Here is a 23,769-nt window from a genome sequence, read left to right on the forward strand (position 1 = left end):
CCAAAGCAAAGAAAGTAAATCTCAAAGCCCCCCGCTCTCCTATCTTACCTGCCTACCCACTACTTACCTAATTTAGCACCACCTGGTGCCCTAACCAAAATACAAGGGGTGGTCCGCCCAGGTCTTACCTAGTGTGTCTAGACAGCGAATATGCTACGGGTATATGTATGCCCGCGGGCCTCTTGCCTAAGCACTCCCTAGGTGCCTTCCCCTTCCCCCCTGGGAACAAATGAAACAGAATATTAAACTATTTCACAAACAAACTAAGAAACAAAGGACATCAAATAAGCTCTTTCTGAGCAACAAACTCACAGAACATACCACTTTCCAGCAATGTACTCCCAGCAAAATCAACCTCTATCACAATCTCTACAATGACCTCCCAGCAAATCTCTCTAGCAAAAAGAAGAGATCTCCTGAACAGAACACTGGCTTTTATATAGCTTCTGAAGGAATGGGAAATTGGAGACAGCTGTGTCTTGACGAGGGGGCGGGGTCAGCTCTCCAATTAGCCCTGGAGTCGACCAATCAGCTGCTTGAGGGATTTCAGGAAGCCATTTCCTGAAATAAACACATGCAAATACACAATCTACAACACATAATCTGGGGAACGTAACAGTCCCCATTAGGACCTGTATTATCAGGCTGTTTGGAATACCACAGGGGTAACAACAGTCAGATATCATGGCTAATACCAGTACCTACAGGGTTAACAACAGTCAGATATCATGGTTAATACCAGTACACACACACACACACACACCTGTTCCATATCACTGTTTATGATAACCAGGTCTGCTCCTCTCTCCAGACAGTCCTCTCTGCTCTCCTTCCAGGTTTTAGTCTCAGTAGACAGGAAGTACCAACTGGATTCAAACTTCTGCCAGCCAGCAGGACAGTTTTGTTCTTGAAGATGAAAACATGAATCTCCTTCAACTTAAAACACTGGATATTTTATGAATGAATACAGACACACGATAAAGTATGTGGGATTAATGACAATGTACTACTGTATGTTTACTCACTGAGATTGGTAAGCCTCCCATTAAGAAAATCTCTCTCAGTCTGTAGCTGGTCTCTCTCTTTAATCAGGTTGTTGTAACTGGCCTGTAGCTGGTCTCTCTCTTTAGTCAGGTTGTTGTAACTGGTCTGTAGCTGGTCTCTCTCTTTAGTCAGTGTGTTGTAACTGGACTGTAGCTGGTCTCTCTCTTTAGTCAGGTTGTTGTAACTGGACTGTAGCTGGTCTCTCTCTTTAGTCAGTTTGTTGTAACTGGACTGTAGCTGGTCTCTCTCTTTAGTCAGTTTGTTGTAACTGGACTGTAGCTGGTCTCTCTCTTTAGTCAGTGTGTTGTAACTGGACTGTAGCTGGTCTCTCTCTTTAGTCAGTTTGTTGTAACTGGACTGTAGCTGGTCTCTTTCTTTAGTCAGGTTGTTGTAACTGGACTGTAGCTGGTCTCTTTCTTTAGTCAGGTTGTTTCTCACATTTGAAGTATTCCTTATCTGTTAAGTAAATAACGGAGCCCAGATAAGTGGAACCAACACAACCATTAACATAATAACTGTGGGAAAGAAGAGAGAAAGGGGAGAGAGACAGACAGACAGACAGACAGACAGATAGACAGAAGGTTATTGTACCACCGCTTTCTCATAGATCCAGTTATGATATTTGGTACAATTGTCATCATTCCATGTCTGTACAGGGTCAGCTTGTCCATAGTAAATCTCAACACAGCCCTCCTGCACTCTATCATCAGGCTGTCCTTTCCCCCAGTACCTAAACAACACAGAGAACCAGACAGTCAGAAAATGTGGTAAAAACATCCTCCTCAATTATATACAGTCCTATGTTTTCTCAGCTTAAAAGACACACTCTGTAAGATGATCATACCATTATCAAGACCATCAATACATTTTTTTTCCATGTTCATGTGTCAATATTACCTGGTTTCTATAACACATCTCTAGTTCTCATTGAATTACATTCATTATTTTTAAACATACATTTTGATGAATATGATTGGAAGCTGTCACGGTTTTCTGTACGTGAAAGAGAGTCAGACCAAAATGTGGCGTGGCTATTGCGATCCATGTTTAATGAAAACAAAGTAAACACGAATCAAATACAATAAACGAAAACCGAAACAGCCTAATACTGGTGCTAAGTGACACAGACAGAACAAGGACATAAGGACAATCACCCACAATCCCCAACACCAAAAAGGCTACCTAAATATGGTTCCCAATCAGAGACAATGACTAACACCTGCCTCTGATTGAGAACCATATCAGGCCAAACACAGAAACAGACAAACTAGACACACAACATAGAATGCCCACTCAGATCACACCCTGACCAAACAAAACATAGAAACATACAAAGCAAACTATGGTCAGGGTGTGACAGAAGCAAAATATCATTGTTGTTTTTTTATCTCCATATCACAAGGTAAAATGTTCAAATCTCTCACCCTGTGGTCATTGTTGTGCCATCCACCTACTTCCAGGTCTCCTCAGTAACAGAGTCAGTCAGACCAATCCAGACTCTCAGGTGGAGGTTGAAGAGAAATGGTCAGCTGTTGAGAAATATATTAGTGTACTGATGGAAATACTTGCTCAACCACTCTCAACCTCTCTCTCTCTCACACCTGTTCCTCTATGCTGTTAATGATCACCAGGTCTGCTCCTCTCTCCCCCTCTCTCGCTCTCTTCTCTCTCACCTCTCCCCTCCCTCTACACCCCCTCTCTCTATCTCTCTTACCTCTCTCCCTATCCCTCTCTCTACCCTTCTCCATATCCCCCCTCTCTCACCTCTCTCTCTCTTCTCTCTCACCTCCACTTCCCTCCCTCCCACTCACCTGTTCCTCTCTGCTGTTTATGATCACCAGGACTGCTTCTCTCTACTCCCAGGTTTTCTTCTTAGTAGAGAGGAAGTACAACTGTAGTCAAAGTTTCTCCATCCCTTTTGAAAATGCTGCTCAGTTGTAGAGCAAAGGTGTACACATTGAGAAACATAGCCAGTATCTTCATACTCATTGATATATAATATAACCCATTGATATATAATTACTGTTTATTTTACTTCTAATTTATTTATATCTCACCTATCACAAAAAGCTTTGCCTGAATATGGCCTTTCTCTTTAGTCAGGTTGTTGTATCTGGTCTGTAACTGGTCTCTCTCTTCAGTCAGGTTGTTGTATCTGGTCTGTAACTGGTCTCTCTCTTTAGTCAGGTTGTTGTATCTGGTCTGTAACTGGTCTCTCTCTTTAGTCAGGTTGTTGTATCTGGTTTGTAACTGGTCTCTCTCTTTAGTCAGGTTGTTGTATCTGGTCTGTAACTGGTCTCTCTCTTTAGTCATGTTGTTGTATCTGGTCTGTAACTGGTCTCTCTCTTTAGTCAGGTTGTTGTATCTGGTCTGTAGCTGGTCTCTCTCTTCAGTCATGTTGTTGTATCTGGTCTGTAACTGGTCTCTTTCTTTAGTCCGGTTGTTGTATCTGGTCTGTAGCTGGTCTCTCTCTTCAGTCAGGTTGTTGTATCTGGTCTGTAGCTGGTCTCTCTCTGCAGTTGTGTTAGTCTTATAAAGGGAAAAACTCTGGAAGAAGTTGTTCCTTTTATCCTCAGAATCTGTGATGTCTCTGTTATCTACAAAGTATAAACACATAGTTACTTGGTAAAACACCAGGTAAATAGGCCTAATAACCTGCACGTCTTACAACTAGGTGATAATCAATGAACTCAATGAACACAAACTCACAGTAGACAGACAGGCCTATGATCCCAGCCAGTAGAACACACAGCAGCCCCAGAAACACTGCAGCAACTAGAAAGGGTCTCTTCCCTGAGCTATCAGGCTCTGTGGAAACAAACAAGAGACGTTTACGTTGTTATTGTGTGTGTGTGTGTGTGTGTGTGTGTGTGTGTGTGTGTGTGTGTGTGTGTGTGTGTGTGTGTGTGTGTGTGTGTGTGTGTGTGTGTGTGTGTGTGTGTGTGTGTGTAATCTGCCTGAGTCGCTGTGATTGTGTGTTATCACTAGAGTGTTTCAGTCTCCGTGACAGAGTTTTCTTAGTTCCTACCTGAGTGAAGGGTCTCTGTTTCACTCTCCTCGGTGTGTGTGTGTGTGTGTGTGTGTGTGTTACCTGATTGCTGGTCTCCTGGTCCATTATTAGGAGCAGAGTCTGCTGTCTCTTCTCTCTTGGTGCTGGTCTCACCGTCTCTCAGGGTGTCTGCACTGACGTAGATATCCACAATCCTCTCCTCCATCTCACCTCTGTCAAACTTGACCTTCTTGTTCCTATCTGGTTCAGCATAGTTGACCTTTGACATCTTTAACAATGCCTGGGTCTTTCTTTCTATGTACGTCTACTATACATTAAGTCTCTGCTTCTATAATTAATGTGGTGGTATTCCAACATGGCCACCAGGAGGCGTCGTACATCAACTGCAAGCCCTCTATACGTTAAGTCTCTGCTTCTTATGATATCTCTGAATCATCTGTTTGTCTCTGTCTGTGTGATTGCTGTCGGCGTTAACTCTAGGGAATTATCAACAAAATGACACGGGTAGTTGTGGCTATGCTAATACAAAAATAGAACAAGTTGGCATACTAGTGAGCGTACTTCAAATCAAATCAAATCAAATGTTATTTGTCACATACACATGGTTAGCAGATGTTAATGCGAGTGTAGCGAAATGCTTGTGCTTCTAGTTCCGACAATGCAGTAATAACGAACAAGTAATCTAACTAACAATTCCAAAAAAACTACTGTCATACACAGTGTAAGGGGATAAAGAATATGTACATAAGGATATATGAATGAGTGATGGTACAGAGCAGCATAGGCAAGATACAGTAGATGATATCGAGTACAGTATATACATATGAGATGAGTATGTAAACCAAGTGGCATAGTTAAAGTGGCTAGTGATACATGTATTACATAAGGATGCAGTCGATGATATAGAGTACAGTATCTGCGTATGCATATGAGATGAATAATGTAGGGTAAGTAACATTATATAAGGTAGCATTGTTTAAAGTGGCTAGTGATATATTTACATCATTTCCCATCAATTCCCATGATTAAAGTGGCTGGAGTAGAGTCAGTGTCATTGACAGTGTGTTGGCAGTAGCCACTCAATGTTAGTGGTGGCTGTTTAACAGTCTGATGGCCTTGAGATAGAAGCTGTTTTTCAGTCTCTCGGTCCCAGCTTTGATGCACCTGTACTGACCTCGCCTTCTGGATGACAACGGGGTGAACAGGCAGTAGCTCGGGTGGTTGTTGTCCTTGATGATCTTTATGGCCTTCCTGTAACATCGGGTGGTGTAGGTGTCCTGGAGGGCAGGTAGTTTGCCCCCGGTGATGCGTTGTGCAGACCTCACTACCCTCTGGAGAGCCTTACGGTTGAGGGCGGTGCAGTTGCCATACCAGGCGGTGATACAGCCCGCCAGGATGCTCTCGATTGTGCATCTGTAGAAGTTTGTGAGTGCTTTTGGTGACAAGCCGAATTTCTTCAGCCTCCTGAGGTTGAAGAGGCGCTGCTGCGCCTTCCTCACGATGCTGTCTGTGTGAGTGGACCAATTCAGTTTGTCTGTGATGTGTATGCCGAGGAACTTAAAACTTGCTACCCTCTCCACTACTGTTCCATCGATGTGGATGGGGGGGTGTTCCCTCTGCTGTTTCCTGAAGTCCACAATCATCTCCTTAGTTTTGTTGACGTTGAGTGTGAGGTTATTTTCCTGACACCACACTCCGAGGGCCCTCACCTCCTCCCTGTAGGCCGTCTCGTCGTTGTTGGTAATCAAGCCTACCACTGTTGTGTCGTCCGCAAACTTGATGATTGATTTGCAGGCGTGCATGGCCACGCAGTCGTGGGTGAACAGGGAGTACAGGAGAGGGCTCAGAACGCACCCTTGTGGGGCCCCAGTGTTGAGGATCAGCGGGGGGGAGATGTTGTTGCCTACCCTCACCACTTTTGTCCGTGTGTGTATGTGTGTGTGTGTGTATGTGTGTGTGTGTGTGAGATTGTTACAGTGGTTATTGTTAAACCATTTTCTGCAGAAAAATATAAATCATTCCATGTCCCTACATGTTCATCTTGTCCAGAGTATATCTCAACACAGTCCTCCTGTCCAGGGAACGGGACTTGCTATTTGTGATGATGGACAGGACACTGTCATACCAGGAAGATATAGATCATAGAGGGGAAGTGGAGAACAAAGACTAGTTGTTAACATATATTAAATATCATATGTAACAGCCCCAAGATAATTCAGGGAGTTTCCAGAACTCCTCCTTCCTTTCACCTTTCTGCTGATTTTGACCCTCTGTTTACTCCCAAATATACATCAACATGTTCAGGAGGTCCAGGACTATAAACATGGGTCATTATAATGTCCAGACAATAGATTTTACACCACAAGATTGCACCACATGGATATTGAGGGTGGGTATGCTTAACCAGTGAGGATCAACCTGATTGGTTGAGTGACAGCTGGTTGAACCACTGAAAATATCCACTTCACTTCACTTCCCTCTTTTGGGACCCATATGGGGGAACAACAGTCAAATATGAGCATTTGCTATTGTGCTTATATGTAACTTGACAACAAAGACTGACTGTCAAATATGATTAGGTAACATCCTTTGATATCTCTACTACACTCATTGGTTGGTGATACAGTCACCTCCTATACAGTGTATGTAATAGTGGTTTGGTACTGTTGAGAATGTCATCACCAGGCCTAAATTGGAGCATGTAAATATCTGTTGAATATATTTTAATTGGAAATGATGTGTATGCTCAATGTAAAATGTACTGACTTCATGTTGAACTACAAACAAATACAACAATATGTGTATGCATTTGTGTATGTGCATGTGTGAGCGTGTGTGAGAGAAAGACAGAGAGAGAGAGAATGAAGGAGGAAGTTGTGTACATTGAAGGCTGCTGTCTGTATGTGTTTGCCATCACCATTATCAGGCTGATGTGGAGACCAGTACCTACAGGGTTAAACACAGTCAGAAATCATGGTTAATACCAGTACCTACAGGGTCAAAAACAGTCAGAAATCATGGTTAATATCACTACCTACAGGGTTAAACACAGTCAGATATCATGGTTAATACCAGTACCTACAGGGTTAAAAACAGTCAGATATCATGGTTAATACCAGTACCTACAGGGTTAACAACAGTCAGATATCATGGTTAATACCAGTACCTACAGGGTTAACAACAGTCTGATATCATGGTTAATACCAGTACCTACAGGGTTAACAACAGTCTGATATCATGGTTAATACCAGTACCTACAGGGTTAAAAACAGTCAGATATCATGGTTAATACCAGTACCTACAGGGTTAAAAACAGTCAGATATCATGGTTAATACCAGTACCTACAGGGTTAAAAACAGTCAGATATCATGGTTAATACCAGTACCTACAGGGTTAAAAACAGTCAGATATCATGGTTAATACCAGTACCTACAGGGTTAACAACAGTCAGATATCATGGTTAATACCAGTACCTACAGGGTTAAAAACAGTCAGATATCATGGTTAATACCAGTACCTACAGGTTTAAAAACAGTCAGATATAATGGTTAATACCAGTACCTACAGGGTTAACAACAGTCAGATATCATGGTTAATACCAGTACCTACAGGGTTAAAAACAGTCAGATATCATGGTTAATACCAGTACCTACAGGTTTAAAAACAGTCAGATATAATGGTTAATACCAGTACCTACAGGGTTAACAACAGTCAGATATCATGGTTAATACCAGTACCTACAGGGTTAACAACAGTCAGATGCCATGGTTAATACCAGGACCTACAGGGTTAAAAACTATAAGACATCACAGTTAGAACATCACAATCCTGAATAATATACAGACATGTTTCATATTAAAGTTAACTTTGTTGATTGCTGCCATCAGTGACAATAACCTGTATAGAACCTTTTTGAATGGAGCCTTATTGACAGATTAGTTATCATCTCTCACCTTGTGGTCAGTGTGGTGCCGTCCACCCATTTCCAGGTCCCCTCAATAACAGAGTCAGTCAGACCAATCCAGACTCTCTTCTTGAGGTTGAAGAGAAATGTCTTTCGTTGAGAAAGATAAATATATACAGTAAATATATTTATGTACAGTATATGCATGATCATATCTATCTCTCTCTCTCTATCTAATCACCAGGTCTGCTCTCCTTCCAGGTTTTAGTCTCAGTAGACAGGAAGTACCAACTGGATTTTAATTTCTGCCAGCCTTCAGGACAGGTTTGTTCTTCAAGATGAAAACATGAATTTCCTTCAACGTATCACGCTGGATACTTTCAGACACACGATAAAGTGTGTGGGATTTATGAAAATGTATGACTGTAGGTTTACTCACTGAGATTGGTAAGCCTCCCACTAAGAAAATCTCTCTGTCTGTAGCTGGTCTCTAACTTTAATCAGGTTGTTGTAACTGGTCTGTAGCTGGTCTCTCTCTTTAGTCAGAAGGCTGGTGCTGTCCTGTAGCTGGTCTCTCTCTTTAGTCAGAAGGCTGTTGCTGTCCTGTAGCTGGTCTCTCTCTTCAGTCAGGGTGTTGTAACTGGTCTGTAGCTGGTCTCTCTCGGTTGAGTCGTAATGATCAATGACTCCATCTGTAAAAAGGAAAAGTTCATCAAACATGAAACTAAAACACCATTAATGAGTAAGTATAATTAAGTAGGCTACTTAAGTCTCAGTAAAAACATGCTAAACTTACAGTAGACAGACAGGCCTATGATCCCAGCCAGTAGGAGAACACACAGCAGCCCCAGACACACTGCAGCAACTCCAGAGGGTCTCTTCCACCACTGAACATGTACTGAATCATACATTATTAAAGATCTTTGGTAATGTGTTTTACTGTGTCATCCAGGATTGGGACAAATAACGGTATGATACTACAGGTTACTCTCACCTATTTAATGTGTGTGGGGGTGTGAGTGTGGTCAAATACAGTAACGTATTGTTCTAACCTCAACTCTAATATACATCTGTAGCTGTGTCTTCTCCCTAGACTGTCCTGTGTCTGTGTGATTTACTGTACTTCCTCTATTAAACATTTTGAGATTATGCCACAGGATTTAGAGGTCATTTGTGGTTTAGTATGTTACCCTGCGTTACTGCATCATTGCTCCAGACCACCACAAGGGGGAGTCAGAGGACTGATTATGCTTTTGGGTCCCAAGGTCTAATGTGTCTCTACCTGAATTAATGCTGTCAATGAATGGGTGGTATAAACCAAATAGGAACTGATAATTGTGCATTCAAAATTGGATTTCAATGAACTGAATGATGAGGATGAAGAAGGTGATTGAATGTAAAACAATAATGTCGGTATTGCTATTTCTCTGTCCTGCACACACTTCCGAAAAAGACACCTATTTTTTTGTTTCCACTTGGTCAGACGAAGCTGTAACTGGACAGTAGCATATTACTGACTGAAACTGCAGTTAGATTAGGTTTTTATTCTAAGAGAAATGAAAATGTTTAATTATATTCTTAACATATATGAGTAGGAATACTGTAGAATACAATAGATACTTGTGTACTAAAAACATGAATGTGTTCTTGCAGAGCATACGACCATGTAGACAACCATCCGTGGAGATGGTGGACAAAGGACTGGACAACGGGCCACACCCCTAAAACACATGGTTCCCATGAAAGAGGTTGGTTTTGCTACATTCTTAAAACATGTTTCATTATGCAGAATTTGTGTGTTGGAGTCACTTTTAATTCTTAATTGATCTACCATTTCTATCATAGGACACCACAATCAATGGGGACGCAGAGCAGTACCATACTGCTCATCTGATGAAGGTGCACGTGAATCAGTATCACTCATTATTTGCAGAAACAGATACTTGTATTTTTTTAACTAGACAAGTCATTTAAGAACAAATTCTTATTTACAATGATGTCCTAGGAACAGTGGGTTAACTGCCTTGTTCAGGGACAGAACAACAGATTTTTACTTTGTCAGCTCAGGGATTTGATTCAACAACCTTCCGGTTACTGGCCCAACACTCTAACCACTAGACTACATGCCGCCCCAACTGGGATTGATGCTGAGGCAAATGTGGCTGACCAGTGAACCTCCAGGTGTTCATCATTAATACTGTGACCAAGACTGATGCAACCCGAAAAAACATTCAAGACAGAGTTAATGAGTCCTTGAGGTCACTGAGAAAGTCTTGACATGGCCTGCTCTCCCTTATGTAAGGAATGAAGCATCTTTTTGTGCTGCTCTGAGAAAAGCAAGACAACTTAATAAACATATACATTTTTAAAAAGTAATTCAAAAAAATATTTATATTGTACCACTGTAGATGTTGCAGGCAGTCAAAGATGAGTCCTATTGTAAAGTGTAGCCCAAAGGCCAAAATGCGCAAACTTCAATGTATTCAATGCTTAAGGACTCTAAAACCAGATTTGCCCAACCCCTACAAATATATGAATATATTATTATCCCTGCATTATCATTGTATAAAAGCCCATTATATATTACTTTAGAATCTTCTAAATGTAATTCGATATACTATTGTAATTTGTTGATCTGTATCGATTTTTGAGTTTCCGGTAAACTCTTTGTTTCCTTTCATGTGTCCAACCAATTATTATTGGATTATTCACCATGGCAACAAGTGAAATGTATTTCTGAGTTAGGTTGGCTTGTTTTCAGAATTCACAACAAAATGCCTCCAGCTGTGCATCACCACTGTAAATATAAAGAGTGGTTATAGAGGGTGAGCGTGTATGTGTGTATTTGTGCGAGAGAGAATCGAAACACACACAGTAACGTATGTAAATGAGGTCCGAGAGCAGATCTGTTATCCAACGATTAGTTTCATATTAAAAACGGTTAAATGTTTCTCAAATATGCTCTCTGGTGGTCAAACTAGCTCTAACGAGCGTTAATGGCAACAATGTCTGACACTAAACAGACCTGGGACTCTAGCTAGTAGGAGTTGGCCAGACAGCACTAAACAGACCTGGGACTCTAGCTAGTAGGAGTTGGCAAGACAGCACGAAACAGACCTGGGACTCTAGCTAGTAGGAGTTGGCCAGACAGCACTAAACAGACCTGGGACTCTAGCTAGTAGGAGTTGGCCAGACAGCACTAAACAGACCTGAGACTCTAGCTAGTAGGAGTTGGCAAGACAGCACTAAACAGACCTGGGACTCTAGCTAGTAGGAGTTGGCAAGACAGCACTAAACAGACCTGGGACTCTAGCTAGTAGGAGTTGGCAAGACAGCACTAAACAGACCTGGGACTCTAGCTAGTAGGAGTTGGCAAGACAGCACTAAACAGACCTGGGACTCTAGCTAGTAGGAGTTGGCTAGACAGCACTAAACAGACCTGGGACTCTAGCTAGTAGGAGTTGGCAAGACAGCACTAAACAGACCTGGGACTCTAGCTAGTAGGAGTTGGCAAGATAGCACTAAACAGACATGGGACTCTAGCTAGTAGGAGTTGGAAGACAGCACTAAACAGACCTTTAGCAAGTAGGAGTTGGCTAGACAGCACTAAACAGACCTGGGACTCTTAGTAGGAGTTGGCAAGACAGCACTAACAGACCTGGGACTCTAGCTAGGGTTGGGGTTTAGGAAAACAAAAGTGGTTGGAGTGAGGTTAGAAAACAAAATTCATGACAGCAACCTTGTGTTATGCCTTCCATTCAACACCAATTTATCACCTAGCAAGTGTATTTAACACGCACTGGGCACTGTAAGCTCTGCCCACTGACCATTGAGCTTTAATTGAACCAATCACATTCATTATGTCCTTGAGACAGAGCTGCCCTCAGGGCAAGATTGACTACGGAAAACTGTCCTTAACCAATCTGGATTGTTGTTTGAGGTTTAGGCTAAATCTCTACCACCTGTTCACATTATCTTAAACCAACCCTTTGTCCATCTGCTGGTGAATAAGAGAAAAACATTTAGTATTTAAATAAACCGATGACCAAACCAAAAACAACATGGAAGCTATCAAAAAACTAGGAAGATGAAGATGAAGGCACTTAAAATGCCTTTATTGTGGTCCTACGTTTAATGAAACATACAAAAAATGGATGTAAAAAGAAACAAGAATACAATGGAGCATATTATCTACAATATTGTATGTATACTGCATAACTTTGCTCTTCAATAAAACATATTTGTTCATTGAACAATATATTTTAAAATGTTATAGATTGGGTTGCCAGATGGTGGTGTCATACATGACCGATGACATCACAATGGTCTTAAAGCCAATTTGAACAATGGGTTAATGTGGAAATGTATCAGTCTTCATTGGTTATCGACATGGCTTGTTTCTGCTGGTGCAAAAAGGTATGACATCAGATCATTTAATCAATTAACAACTACTATAATTCTGGAGTAGTATTTTTCTCTTAAACCAAGTGGGAAGAATAAAAGTAAAATGACATTCTGATTGACGAATACGTAAAAAGTGTACATGAAATGTACATGAAGTTCGGCTATTGCAAATGTCACTCAATGTAACCTGTCTATACTGTGTTATTTGAGGTTTAGGATAGATACCTATGATTCTCCATTTAGGCCAACCTCTCTTCCTACTCTTATGACCCCTCTTCCATTGGCTGGGGATCTGGGGAAAAGTATTTAGCACTATCACATTTTCTTGTCAACAGAAAAAATGTCAGAAGGCAAATTCAGTTGATGTGGAGCAGAAGACAAGAAAGAAGAAGGAGAGGGGCACTTCATCCCCCTCTCCAATTCCATCTGACTGTTCTGAACGGAATGGCTCTGCTACCTCTGACCCCTCACCCTCTGACCAACTCTCCTCCCTCCATCCACCTCCCTCTCCTGTTAAATGTTCCTCTCAGCCTTGCTCTCCTGCTAAACAACCCTCTGTACCCCGGTCACCTGCCAAAAACCCTTCCCCAGTGAAATCCTCTCCAGTGGTGTCCCACCCTAGTTCTCCCTCTCCTACCAACCCTCTGGACCGTCATGGAGACACCAGTCAGGAGGGCACAACAGTCAGGTAATCCAGACATAAAGTACAGTGCCATCCTAGAGTCTCTTTGGAGATTTGGGTTTAGTGCTACCAGACCAGGGCCAGTGTTAATCAACAGTATGAGTGCTAATCTAGGATCAGGTCCTCTCTGTCCATAATAATCTGATTCATTGATCTATGATCTAAAATGCAAAACTGGTCCTAGATCAGACTCCTACTCTGAGACACTTGATAAACACAGTCCCAGAAAGTTATTTTCCTGAAACTGTAGTTTTAGCCTCTTCTGTCTACATCTAGTGGATAAAGAGAGTACTAACCTATTGGCCTGGTCTACTTGGTACACTGCATTGATTAAGACAGCAGTACTCAGCTGTGTTTATAGTACAGTACAGTATTTAATAGAGAGACTGTGTAGAGTGATAATATCTCTGTGTTGGAGGCGTAAGACCTGTTTCTCTCCTTCCTCCAGACCTCTGTCTCTTCAGGACCACTCTAGTCCAAGGCCCCAGAGACCAGTCTCAGCCACCAGAAGCATGACTCTTCCCAGGGCCAGCTCAGCCACCAGAAGCATGACTCTTCCCAGGACCAGCTCAGCCACCAGAGGGTCAGAAGAGACCCAGGGGGCCAGAGGAGAACAGGTGGCACTGGTCAACATGGAACTTCTTGGGTAAACCACAACACACTGCAAATGCATTGAATATAAGTTCTTTATTGTTTAGAGATCAGTGTCTGATATACTATGGGGATAAGGCTTACTATCTAGCATGTCCGTTTTATTAGATATTTATAAACCCATGAATTATGTCAATCTTGGTCTAAAGGACATCCACTTCTTTGTGTTAAATATAATGTATCCCTTATCCCCTGCCATTATCATCACTTTATAGAGATATGAAGGTTATGATTAATCTCTATGTGTGTACTTATGGCTGCTTCTTCTTCACAGGTTGCCTAACATTGGCAACACTTGCTTCCTTAACGCCACCCTGCAGTGCCTCCTGGTCCTGCCGTCCTTCTCAAAGGAAATCCTGCACCAGGAACAACTCTGGAGCTCCTCCCCCTTCTCCAACCTGCTCAGGTAAGGGAAGGCTCAAAAGCAGACACTCACCCCACACACCCATTAATTGTGGTCATAAATTAAAGAAGGGACATTCTTTTCACTCCACTTCTACAGAAAGGGATTGTCGTAGCAGGTTATGATAGCACTTTCACTAATCCTAACCCTTTTCCTAACCTTAACCACTTCATATTTTGCTGTGTATTGTATTTATGGTTTATTTTCCAGTTTCTTTTTGTTTTTGGATCTTCATAACCAAGAGGAACAACAATGACACACTGATTATGATGTAGGCATTTTGTAGGCCAATTTGGAAAGTGTAGAATGACTACATGACCCATAATGCTCATTGACTGAACATTCCAACTTACCGTGGGAAATTTGGTAGTTTTTTAAAATGCTCTGGAATTGAGAGCAGTATCCAAACCAAATGTCTTAGGAGAATAAACAACACATTTTTGTTGTTTGGCTTCATTGTCCGTCCTCAAAGGTGAAATTGCATCAAATCGAATGAAAAAATTCTAATGATGGGGTGCCACTAGATAAAACATATTTGTATTTACTCATCTGCCTCTTCAGGCGTAAACCAGTAGGTTGACACCATCCAGTCAGCTGCTAACTTACTCTCTGTCTCCCCTACAGGTGTCTGTTTGATGTGCACCGTTCGGGTCTACCTGACAGTGTGGCAAACCAGGCCTCAAAAGCAGACCTCATGTGGAAGGTCAAGTACTCCTTGTCGGGATACGATTTGAAGTATCTGGGGGACACGCAACAGGTAACTGAGGCACTACTCTCTTGTGTACGAGTGCTCTTCTTGCAAGGGTTCATTTTCTCTTTTTAATTTGCTTTTATCTTGGTGTGTTTCTTTCTCTTCCTCATCATAGGATGCACATGAGTTACTTGTCAATATGCTGTGCCTGCTGAAGGAGGAGGGCATGATTCTGAAGACACTCGGGATGAACTATACCTGCCCTGTTTCCCAGCTGGAGTTCCAACTTGTGTCGGTGCGCACATGTACCAGGTAAGAGCTCCCATTGGTTGTAATGTATCTACTGAGAACATGATCTTTCTAAATATATATATATACAGTATATATTAATATTACAAAACACATGGCATAACAGAAACATTGTAGAGACCTAAAACAGAAACAGACTTGATGCATTTTTCTTCTCTTTGTCCTGCTTCTGAAGCTGTGGGCGCGAGTCGTCTACCAGAGAGGACTACAACCACCTCTCATTGGACTTCAGCCCTGAGCGCACCTTGCTGAGCAGCCTAGCACTCACTTTCAAAGTCAGCACTTAGGGCTCAGCCCTGCATGTAGAGACTAACACCCAGGGCAAGCTGCCCACTGCCTCAGAATACACTATCTTATTATTGTAGTGGTATCATTCATTATGTAATGCTTTTGTTTCTAACCAGAGTGAAAAGGTTGAATTCACATGTGAGGGCTGTAAAGGCCTCCACGCCTCAAAGGTGGAGCAGTTCCACTCACTGCCTCTGTGAGTTGTCCCTTTATAACCTCTCATAGTACTAGCAGTGTTTAATGTCCTGAGTCTTTAGGAGTAGTTACCTTCCTGAGCAGGTTGTAGGACTTAGAGGTGAGCACCACCAAACAAATTTCACTCATCTGTTACTTTGTTGACTGGTTTCATTGTCTGTCTGTTCATCTCTCTTCCTCTCTGTTTCTGGGCAGTGTGCTGGTTCTGCATCTGAAGAGGTTTGGAGGACCTGGGGGGTTGGAGAAGCTGGAGGCTCCTATTTTGTTTCCTTCGGAGCTGAGGCTCTCCACCCTCTGTGGGGACATGGTGCCACACCTGCACAGTGCCAGCCCACAGGCCCTCACCAACCAGGCCCCCAGCATCCAGGGGTCCATCCCCCAGACCCTCGCCAGCCAAGTCTCCAGCCCACCTGGAGAGGCCAAAGACAGCGCCCTCTGCTGTTCAGGTAGGCTCATGGCACCATAACACTATTCTTGCTCCAACACCACACAAACCACCCACTCCCAAAACGGTCCTGCTGACAGAGAAGCTGGAAGCTGCAATTTAAAATGTTTCTCAGATATCTTTAGTGATGTATGGGAGCTGTTTTAGACCAGAGCAATTCAGACAAGTGACCACATTTTCACAGCTCTTGATATGTATATTTGACCCCTCAGATTCAAATGAGCAGGAACCAGGGAAAGTGTTGCTGACTGCCTCAGTGGTGAGAGAGAGAGAGAGAGAGAGAGAGAGAGTGAAACCAGTGAAAAATAATTTATGACAGAAAACTGAGATAGTTATGAGGAGTACACGATGTAGTAGACCTGTAGTAGACTAGTACTGTAGTAGACTGTAGACAGTGTGGTGGACTGTAGAGGAAATGAGAATCCTATGATCACATGTGTTTTCTTACAGAAGCAGAAGCCAGTACAGTCAGTGAATGGTTACTACCAGCTGACTGGTGTAGTCTCTCATTTGGGAGGCTCCGCAAACTCCGGTAATTAAATACCATCAAACACACACATGCAGATGCACAATACATATGACATCAGCTGAATTCCAAATCACTCCCTTCTCCTTGGATCTCAACTTGCATGTTCACGTGTGCCTCTGCCGTATACACAAGTATCCCAAAGTTGAGGGAGTGAAAATTATCGAGGGTGAAGGCCAGGGATCATCAACTACATTCAGCCTCGGGTCCAGTTTTTTTCTTAGCCAGATGGGAAGGGGTGTGGAACAAAATTACAAATCATTTGTAGACTGCAAATATACTGTAGGAAGGCCAAACAGGGGAATTTGGGGAACCCTGGGGTAGGGGATAATTAGACCCTCCAACAGCCACTTCGACCAAGCTAGCAAGGCTGCAGGCTTCAGAGTGAAGTGTCATCCCAACAAGCACTGCAATATGTTTAGAGTTTGCTCAATTTAATTGAAAAGAATGGAGAGGCATGCCTAATTATATGCCGACATGTATTTGTTTATCTCTGATTTCAAAACTTGACACATGTAACAGATAAAATACCTCCCAAATGACCTGTTTAACTGTTACAAAACACTCTATTACCCACAATAGCCTGACCCTTGACCTCTAGTCTGTCTTCCTTGTTCTACAGGGCACTACATTAGTGACATATTGCATGCCAGTGGGAACTGGTTCTGCTGTAACGACAGCCAGGTGTCAATGTCCAATGAAGCCACTGTGCTGAGGACCAGAGCCCGGAGTGCCTACATGCTCTTCTATATGTTCAGGTACTGCTTACTCTCGCCATCTATATTCTTGTGTTGCTATTTATGTGTACGGTTCCTTTCACCCTACAGGGCAATAGAGCGGGAGGCCCCAGCACACAGGGCCTAACAGGGCCACCAGCATCAGCCCCAGCCTAAACAGGGGCAGCACCTGGACCAGCCTCCAAACACTCAGACCTGTCTCAACAGGGGTAGTACCAGGCCCAGCCTCAAACCCCCAGCCCAGCCTCAACAGGGGTAGTACCAGGCCCAGTCTCAAAACCCCCAGCCCAGCCTCAACAGGGGTAGCATTCAACAACCCCGAGCCCAGCCACAGCAGGGGCAGCACTACCAGGCCCAGTCTCAAAACCCCCAGCCCAGCCTCAACCCTCACATACCTGCCTCAAAGGGGTAGCATTTGGCCCAACATCAACAACCCCGAGCCCAGCCACAACAGGGGCAGCACTGGGCCCAACATCAACACACCCAGCCCAGCCTCAACATGGGGAGAACCAGGCCCAGCCTCAACATGGGCAGAACAAGACCCAGCCCCAACACCCTCAGACCTGCCTCAACAGGTGCAGCATTCAGCCCAACTTCAATCATGCTGCTCTTCAACACTAGCATGAACATTCTTTCAGTAGCTTATGTCATAAATACCTGCCCTTGATTTGACTACTTCACCTAATGTATAAAGCGTATAAAGTATACACACTAAATGTAGTACACATGTAAATGTGGTGGATAGAGAGTGTGATTATTTAGAGGGTACAACTTCCCTTCTATTTGGTTTGGTTTGAAATCCTCCTGTTGTGAAATACACTGTGGTGTCTAACCTCTTATTCAGCATGGTCACACCGGAAGACCTGCAATATTAATAAAGACAAGCAAATGTAAGAAAATCCCATTTAAGATGATTCTGTTGACCGTTGTAACTCTTTAACTCAGGAAGATTTATCGTCTGGGATTCAGGCCGGTCCTAACAGGAAACGTGACAAAGGGAAGCAGCTGTAATGGAGCCTTCTAACACCCAATCAGGTCTGGAGGAGGAATGTCACAAAGATTCAGAGATGCTATGAGTATCTTTTGAAGTTACTCTCCAGTTGTATCCATTTGAATAAATACAGACATGAAAATGCTGGGCTATGGTTGTGACCTTGGTTCTGTGTGTAGAGTAACGGGTCACCAAACAAGCTATGGGAACTCCTTCCCTTTCACGTGAAATGATTGAGATGCTTAATATCAACGATGTTTACAATGACGCCACACCCTTACTGTACCATTGTGACCTGTCACTATTAAAGGCGGTGTGACGTGACATACTGTCTTTTCTTATCTCACGTACACTCCCATACGTATTTATTTGGACAGTGAAGCTACAACTTTTCATTTGGCTCTATACGCCAGCGTTTTGGATTGGAGATCAAATGTTTCATATGTGGTGACTGTACAGAATGTCACCTTTAATTTAATGAATGGTAAATAATGTTGAGTGAGAAAGTTACAGAGGATCATACCCCCAAGACATGCTAACCTCTCACCATTACCATTAATAGGGGAGGTTAGCATTTTATATCATACCCCCAAGACATGCTAACCTCTCACCATTACCAATAATAGGGGAGGTTAGCATTTTATATCATACCCCCAAGACATGCGAACCTCTCACCATTACCAATAATAGGGGAGGTTAGCATTTTATATCATACCCCCAAGACATGCTAACCTCTCACCATTACCAATAATAGGGGATGTTAGCATTTTATATCATACCCCCAAGACATGCTAACCTCTCACCATTACCAATAATAGTGGAGGTTAGCATTTTATATCATAACCCCAAGACATGCTAACCTCTCACCATTACCAATAATAGGGGAGGTTAGCATTTTATATCATACCCCCAAGACATGCTAACCTCTCACCATTACCAATAATAGTGGAGGTTAGCATTTTATATCATACCCCCAAGACATGCTAACCTCTCACCATTACCAATAATAGTGGAGGTTAGCATTTTATATCATACACCCAAGACATGCTAACCTCTCACCATTACCAATAATAGTGGAGGTTAGCATTTTATATCATACCCCCAAGACATGCTAACCTCTCACCATTACCAATAATAGGAAGGTTATTTTTATATCATACCCCAAGACATGCTAACCTCTCACCATTACCAATAATAGGGGAGGTTAGCATTTTATATCATACCCCCAAGACATGCTAACCTCTCACCATTAATAATAGGGAGGTTAGCATTTTATATCATACCCCCAAGACATGCTAACCTCTCACCATTACCAATAATAGGGAAGGTTAGCATATTCAAGTAGATTTATTGAAACTGTAACTTGGCCACTCAGGAACATTGACTGTCTTCTTGGAAAGCAACTCCAGTGTATATTTGGTCTTCTGTTTTAGGTTATTGTCCTGTTGAAAGGTTTATTCATCTCCCAGAGTCTGGTGGAAAGCAGACTGAACCAGGGTTTCCTCTATGAATATGTCTGTTTAGTTCCACTCAGTTTATTTTTCTTCTGAAATACTCCCCAGTCCGTAACGATTATAAACATACCTTGACATACTGTATGATAGTGAAACTCTTTATCAGTCAACCACAGTGGATTAGAAACACTGGCCACCACGTGACTCCCACCAGCCTTAGTGTGATAATATACTACATGATATGACTCCCACCAGCCTTAGTTTGATAATACAATACATGATATGACTCCCACCAGCCTTAGTTTGATAATATACTACATGATATGACTCCAACCAGTCTTAGTTTGATAATATACTACATGATATGACTCCCACCAGCCTTAGTGTGATAATATACTACATGATATGACTCCAACCAGTCTTAGTTTGATAATATACTACATGATATGACTCCCACCAGCCTTAGTGTGATAATATACTACATGATATGACTCCCACCAGCCTTAGTGTGATAATATAATACATGATATGACTCCCACCAGCCTTAGTGTGATAATATAATACATGATATGACTCCCACCAGCCTTAGTGTGATAATATACTACATGATATGACTCCCACCAGCCTTAGTGTGATAATATAATACATGATATGACTCCCACCAGCCTTAGTTTGATAATATAATACATGATATGACTCCCACCAGCCTTAGTGTGATAATATAATACATGATATGACTCCCACCAGCCTTAGTTTGATAATATAACACATGATATGACTCCCACCAGCCTTAGTGTGATAATATAATACATGATATGACTCCCACCAGTCTTAGTGTGATAATATACTACATGATATGACTCCCACCAGCCTTAGTGTGATAATATAATACATGATATGACTCCCACCAGCCTTAGTGTGATAATATAATACATGATATGACTCCCACCAGCCTTAGTTTGATAATATAACACATGATATGACTCCCACCAGCCTTAGTGTGATAATATAACACATGATATGACTCCCACCAGCCTTAGTTTGATAATATAACACATGATATGACTCCCACCAGTCTTAGTGTGATAATATACTACATGATATGACTCCCACCAGTCTTAGTGTGATAATATACTACATGATATGACTCCCACCAGCCTTAGTGTGATAATATACTACATGATATGACTCCCACCAGCCTTAGTTTAATAAAATAATACATGATATGACTCCCACCAGCCTTAGTGTGATAATATACTACATGATATGACTCCCACCAGTCTTAGTGTGATAATATACTACATGATATGACTCCCACCAGCCTTAGTTTAATAAAATAATACATGATATGACTCCCACCAGCCTTAGTGTGATAATATACTACATGATATGACTCCCACCAGTCTTAGTGTGATAATATACTACATGATATGACTCCCACCAGCCTTAGTGTGATAATATAATACATGATATGACTCCCACCAGCCTTAGTGTGATAATATAATACATGATATGACTCCCACCAGCCTTAGTGTGATAATATAATACATGATATGACTCCCACCAGCCTTAGTTTGATAATATAACACAATATTATGGGTAAATTCATCTGAGAACAATAGGATCCTATTGTTGAAACGATGGACTTTGACAAAAAATGCTTTTTTTGGGAAACCAAGCTCACAACCACCCCCACAGAGTCCTTCGCTAAGCCCAGACACACACCCACGCTGCCTGACCTGGCCACTACCACCAGCTCTACCTACTTTGAACAGTCCAACCTTGTCACATTCTTGGACCTGGGGCCTACTGCCCTAGAAGTGTTGAGGGTCCCATTGCCCTGGTATAGGCTGATGCAGATGATTCTTGTCCCACTGACACAGTCGGGGAAGTTGGCAGAGAGCTGCCAGTTTTAGGAGCTGCATGTTAACGGGCAGTTAGGGGAGACCATTGAGGTAAAATAAGAACTGGAGACTGTGTCCAAGATGTTGTTGTTTTCAAGGTATTCACGTTCGGCATACGCAGATTCATGGACATCTGTATCCGGGTTGCTTCCGGTTTACACAGCCCAACATCACATCACATCACTCAGTGGGTACAGGGAGCAGCACGAGGCTCTCCAGAGGGTGGTACGGTCTACCCAACGCATTTATCGGGGGCACACTGCACAGCATTTGACATCTGGTAAATATGTGTATGTGACCAATACAATTTGATTTGATTTGAGCAGAAACGAGATCATTACGTCATCCAAAAACATGGCAGTCATTGAGTGAATATAAAAAGTAAAAAAATCGGCCTCAGCGACAACTATTGGAGAGCACTGGAGAGGGCTAAAATCTGTCACCTGGAGGGGGAAGGAAGTTAAGAAGGAGAGAAAGAGGGAGAGGGTATAGATAGTGCAAGAGAGCTTAGTCAGATAACTGATGCAGCTGATAACAACTGGTAGCTTACAGCAACCAATTCCTTTTCAAATCAGTGGCTGTGAGGGAGAGAGGGACAGTGGGGCATTTTAGTGTTTTGAAACAAGACCCTTACTTTGCTGACAACGGACAGGGTTACAGTACATCTGTTCCTGACGGGGTGCTAGCGGGCGCCGTGAGGCTCACCGTACTGTTGGCTGCACCACCCCCAGTCACCATGGAGATGTTGGCAGGGAAGGAAGAAGTGAATCTGGAATTGTTGGTGGCTCGGGCGGTAAAGGTTCCTCCGGTTCTGTTGGTCGTTTCTGCAGTGAAGCGTACTGAAATGGTGGAAAACTATGGACAAAACAGGGTGTACACAAATGATGGGTTAGGTAATAGTAGTATTGATAAATGAGGCCTCAAAGCTCTGTTGGTACAGTCCTATCTACTGTCTGTCCAGTTTTAGTCTTGGTCGAGATGTAGAACCAACCTTCAAAATCATCTCTCTTCCTCTGTAGCTGGTCTCTCTCTTTAGTTAAGTTGTTGTAACTTGTCTGTAGCTGGTCTCTCTCTTTAGTCAGGTTGTTGTATCTGATCTGTAGCTGGTCTCTCTCTTTACTCAGGGTGTTGTAACTGATCTGTAGCTGGTCTCTCTCTTTAGTCAGGTTGTTGTATCTGGTCTGTAACTGGTATCTCTCTTCAGACAGGGTGTTGTATCTGGTCTGTAACTGGTCTCTCTCTTCAGTCAGGGTGTTGTAACTAATCTGTAGCTGGTCTTTCTCATTAGTCCGGGTGTTGTAAAGGGTCTGTAGCTTGTCTCTCTTCTCAGTTAGGTTGTTGTAACTGGTCTGTAGCTGGTCTCTCTCTTATGTCAGGTTGTCTAAGATTGTCTGTAGATGGTCTCGTTCCTCCGTAAGGGTGTTGTAACTGTCACATAGCTGACAGATGTGTCATAGTGCTGATCTCACTGTTCCCCCCAGGGCCTCTGCACTGATGTAGATATCCACAATCCTTTTCTCCATATCACCTCTGTCAAACCACATTGGTCAAATCTGGCTTGGTATAGATGGCCTCAGATATTTTCAACAATGTTGCCTTAACTATAGGGAAGTATCAAAATGATGAAATGGTAGTTGTGGCTATGCTAATACATAAAATAGAACAAGGTTACTTACTTGTTTGCATGTGTGAGTGTAAGAGATCGTTACAGTGGTTATTGTTAAACCATTTTCTGCGGAACAATATAAATCATTCCATGTCTCTACATGGTCATCTTGTCCAGAGTCTTTCTCAACACAGTCCTCCTGCCCAGGGAATGGGACTTGCTATTTGTGATGATGGACAGGACACTATCATACCAGGAAGATATAGATCATAGAGGGGAAGTGGAGAACAAAGACTAGTTGTTAACATATATTAAATATCATATGTAACAGCCCCAAGATAATTCAGGGAGTTTCCAGAACTCCTCCTTCCTTTCACCTTTCTGCTGATTTGGACCCTCTGTTTACTCCCAAATATACATCAACATGTTCAGGAGGTCCAGGACTACAAACATGGGTCATTATAATGTCCAGACAATAGATTTGATACTACAAACTGCTCCAAGTAGATATTGAGGGTGGGTAG

General features: G+C 42.4%; 1 protein-coding gene and 2 long non-coding RNA genes across 3 annotated transcripts; 1 reads left to right on the top strand and 2 right to left on the bottom strand.

Moving 5' to 3' along the window:
- Positions 1-502: 502 nt before the first annotated feature.
- Positions 503-1,161, bottom strand: LOC121843842. The gene is made up of 3 exons (XR_006081761.1): positions 1,026-1,161; positions 764-906; positions 503-561 (listed from the first exon to the last, which is right to left on the bottom strand). It is a non-coding gene; the product is annotated as an uncharacterized LOC121843842 (long non-coding RNA).
- A 191-nt stretch (positions 1,162-1,352) lies between these two features.
- LOC121843841 lies at positions 1,353-3,238 on the bottom strand. The gene is made up of 4 exons (XR_006081760.1): positions 3,102-3,238; positions 2,856-2,971; positions 2,469-2,573; positions 1,353-1,774 (listed from the first exon to the last, which is right to left on the bottom strand). It is a non-coding gene; the product is annotated as an uncharacterized LOC121843841 (long non-coding RNA).
- Positions 3,239-12,688: 9,450 nt separating this feature from the next.
- Positions 12,689-17,565, top strand: LOC121843839 (ubiquitin carboxyl-terminal hydrolase 37-like). Its single transcript, XM_042313705.1, has 10 exons — positions 12,689-13,051; positions 13,494-13,691; positions 13,971-14,102; positions 14,724-14,856; positions 14,966-15,102; positions 15,275-15,374; positions 15,504-15,583; positions 15,778-16,028; positions 16,478-16,559; positions 17,176-17,565. The coding sequence occupies exons 2-10, from the start codon at positions 13,558-13,560 to the stop codon at positions 17,186-17,188; spliced, it is 1,062 nt and encodes a 353-aa protein (XP_042169639.1). The 5' UTR covers positions 12,689-13,051; positions 13,494-13,557; the 3' UTR covers positions 17,189-17,565.
- The last annotated feature ends 6,204 nt before the right edge of the window (positions 17,566-23,769 follow it).

This window comes from Oncorhynchus tshawytscha, unplaced genomic scaffold (genome assembly GCF_018296145.1).
Source record: "Oncorhynchus tshawytscha isolate Ot180627B unplaced genomic scaffold, Otsh_v2.0 Un_contig_9683_pilon_pilon, whole genome shotgun sequence".
NCBI classification, from domain to species: Eukaryota; Metazoa; Chordata; class Actinopteri; order Salmoniformes; family Salmonidae; genus Oncorhynchus; species Oncorhynchus tshawytscha.

What these genes read in the sequence shown, in the direction of transcription:
- LOC121843839 (XM_042313705.1), top strand. Translation starts at nt 13,558, where the DNA reads ATGACTCTTCCCAGGGCCAGCTCAGCCACCAGAAGCATGACTCTTCCC. An exon ending in ATCTGGGGGACACGCAACAG is followed by an intron (nt 14,857 to 14,965) that starts GTAACTGAGGCA and finishes TCCTCATCATAG; the next exon opens with GATGCACATGAGTTACTTGT. An exon ending in CAGCGCCCTCTGCTGTTCAG is followed by an intron (nt 16,029 to 16,477) that starts GTAGGCTCATGG and finishes GTTTTCTTACAG; the next exon opens with AAGCAGAAGCCAGTACAGTC.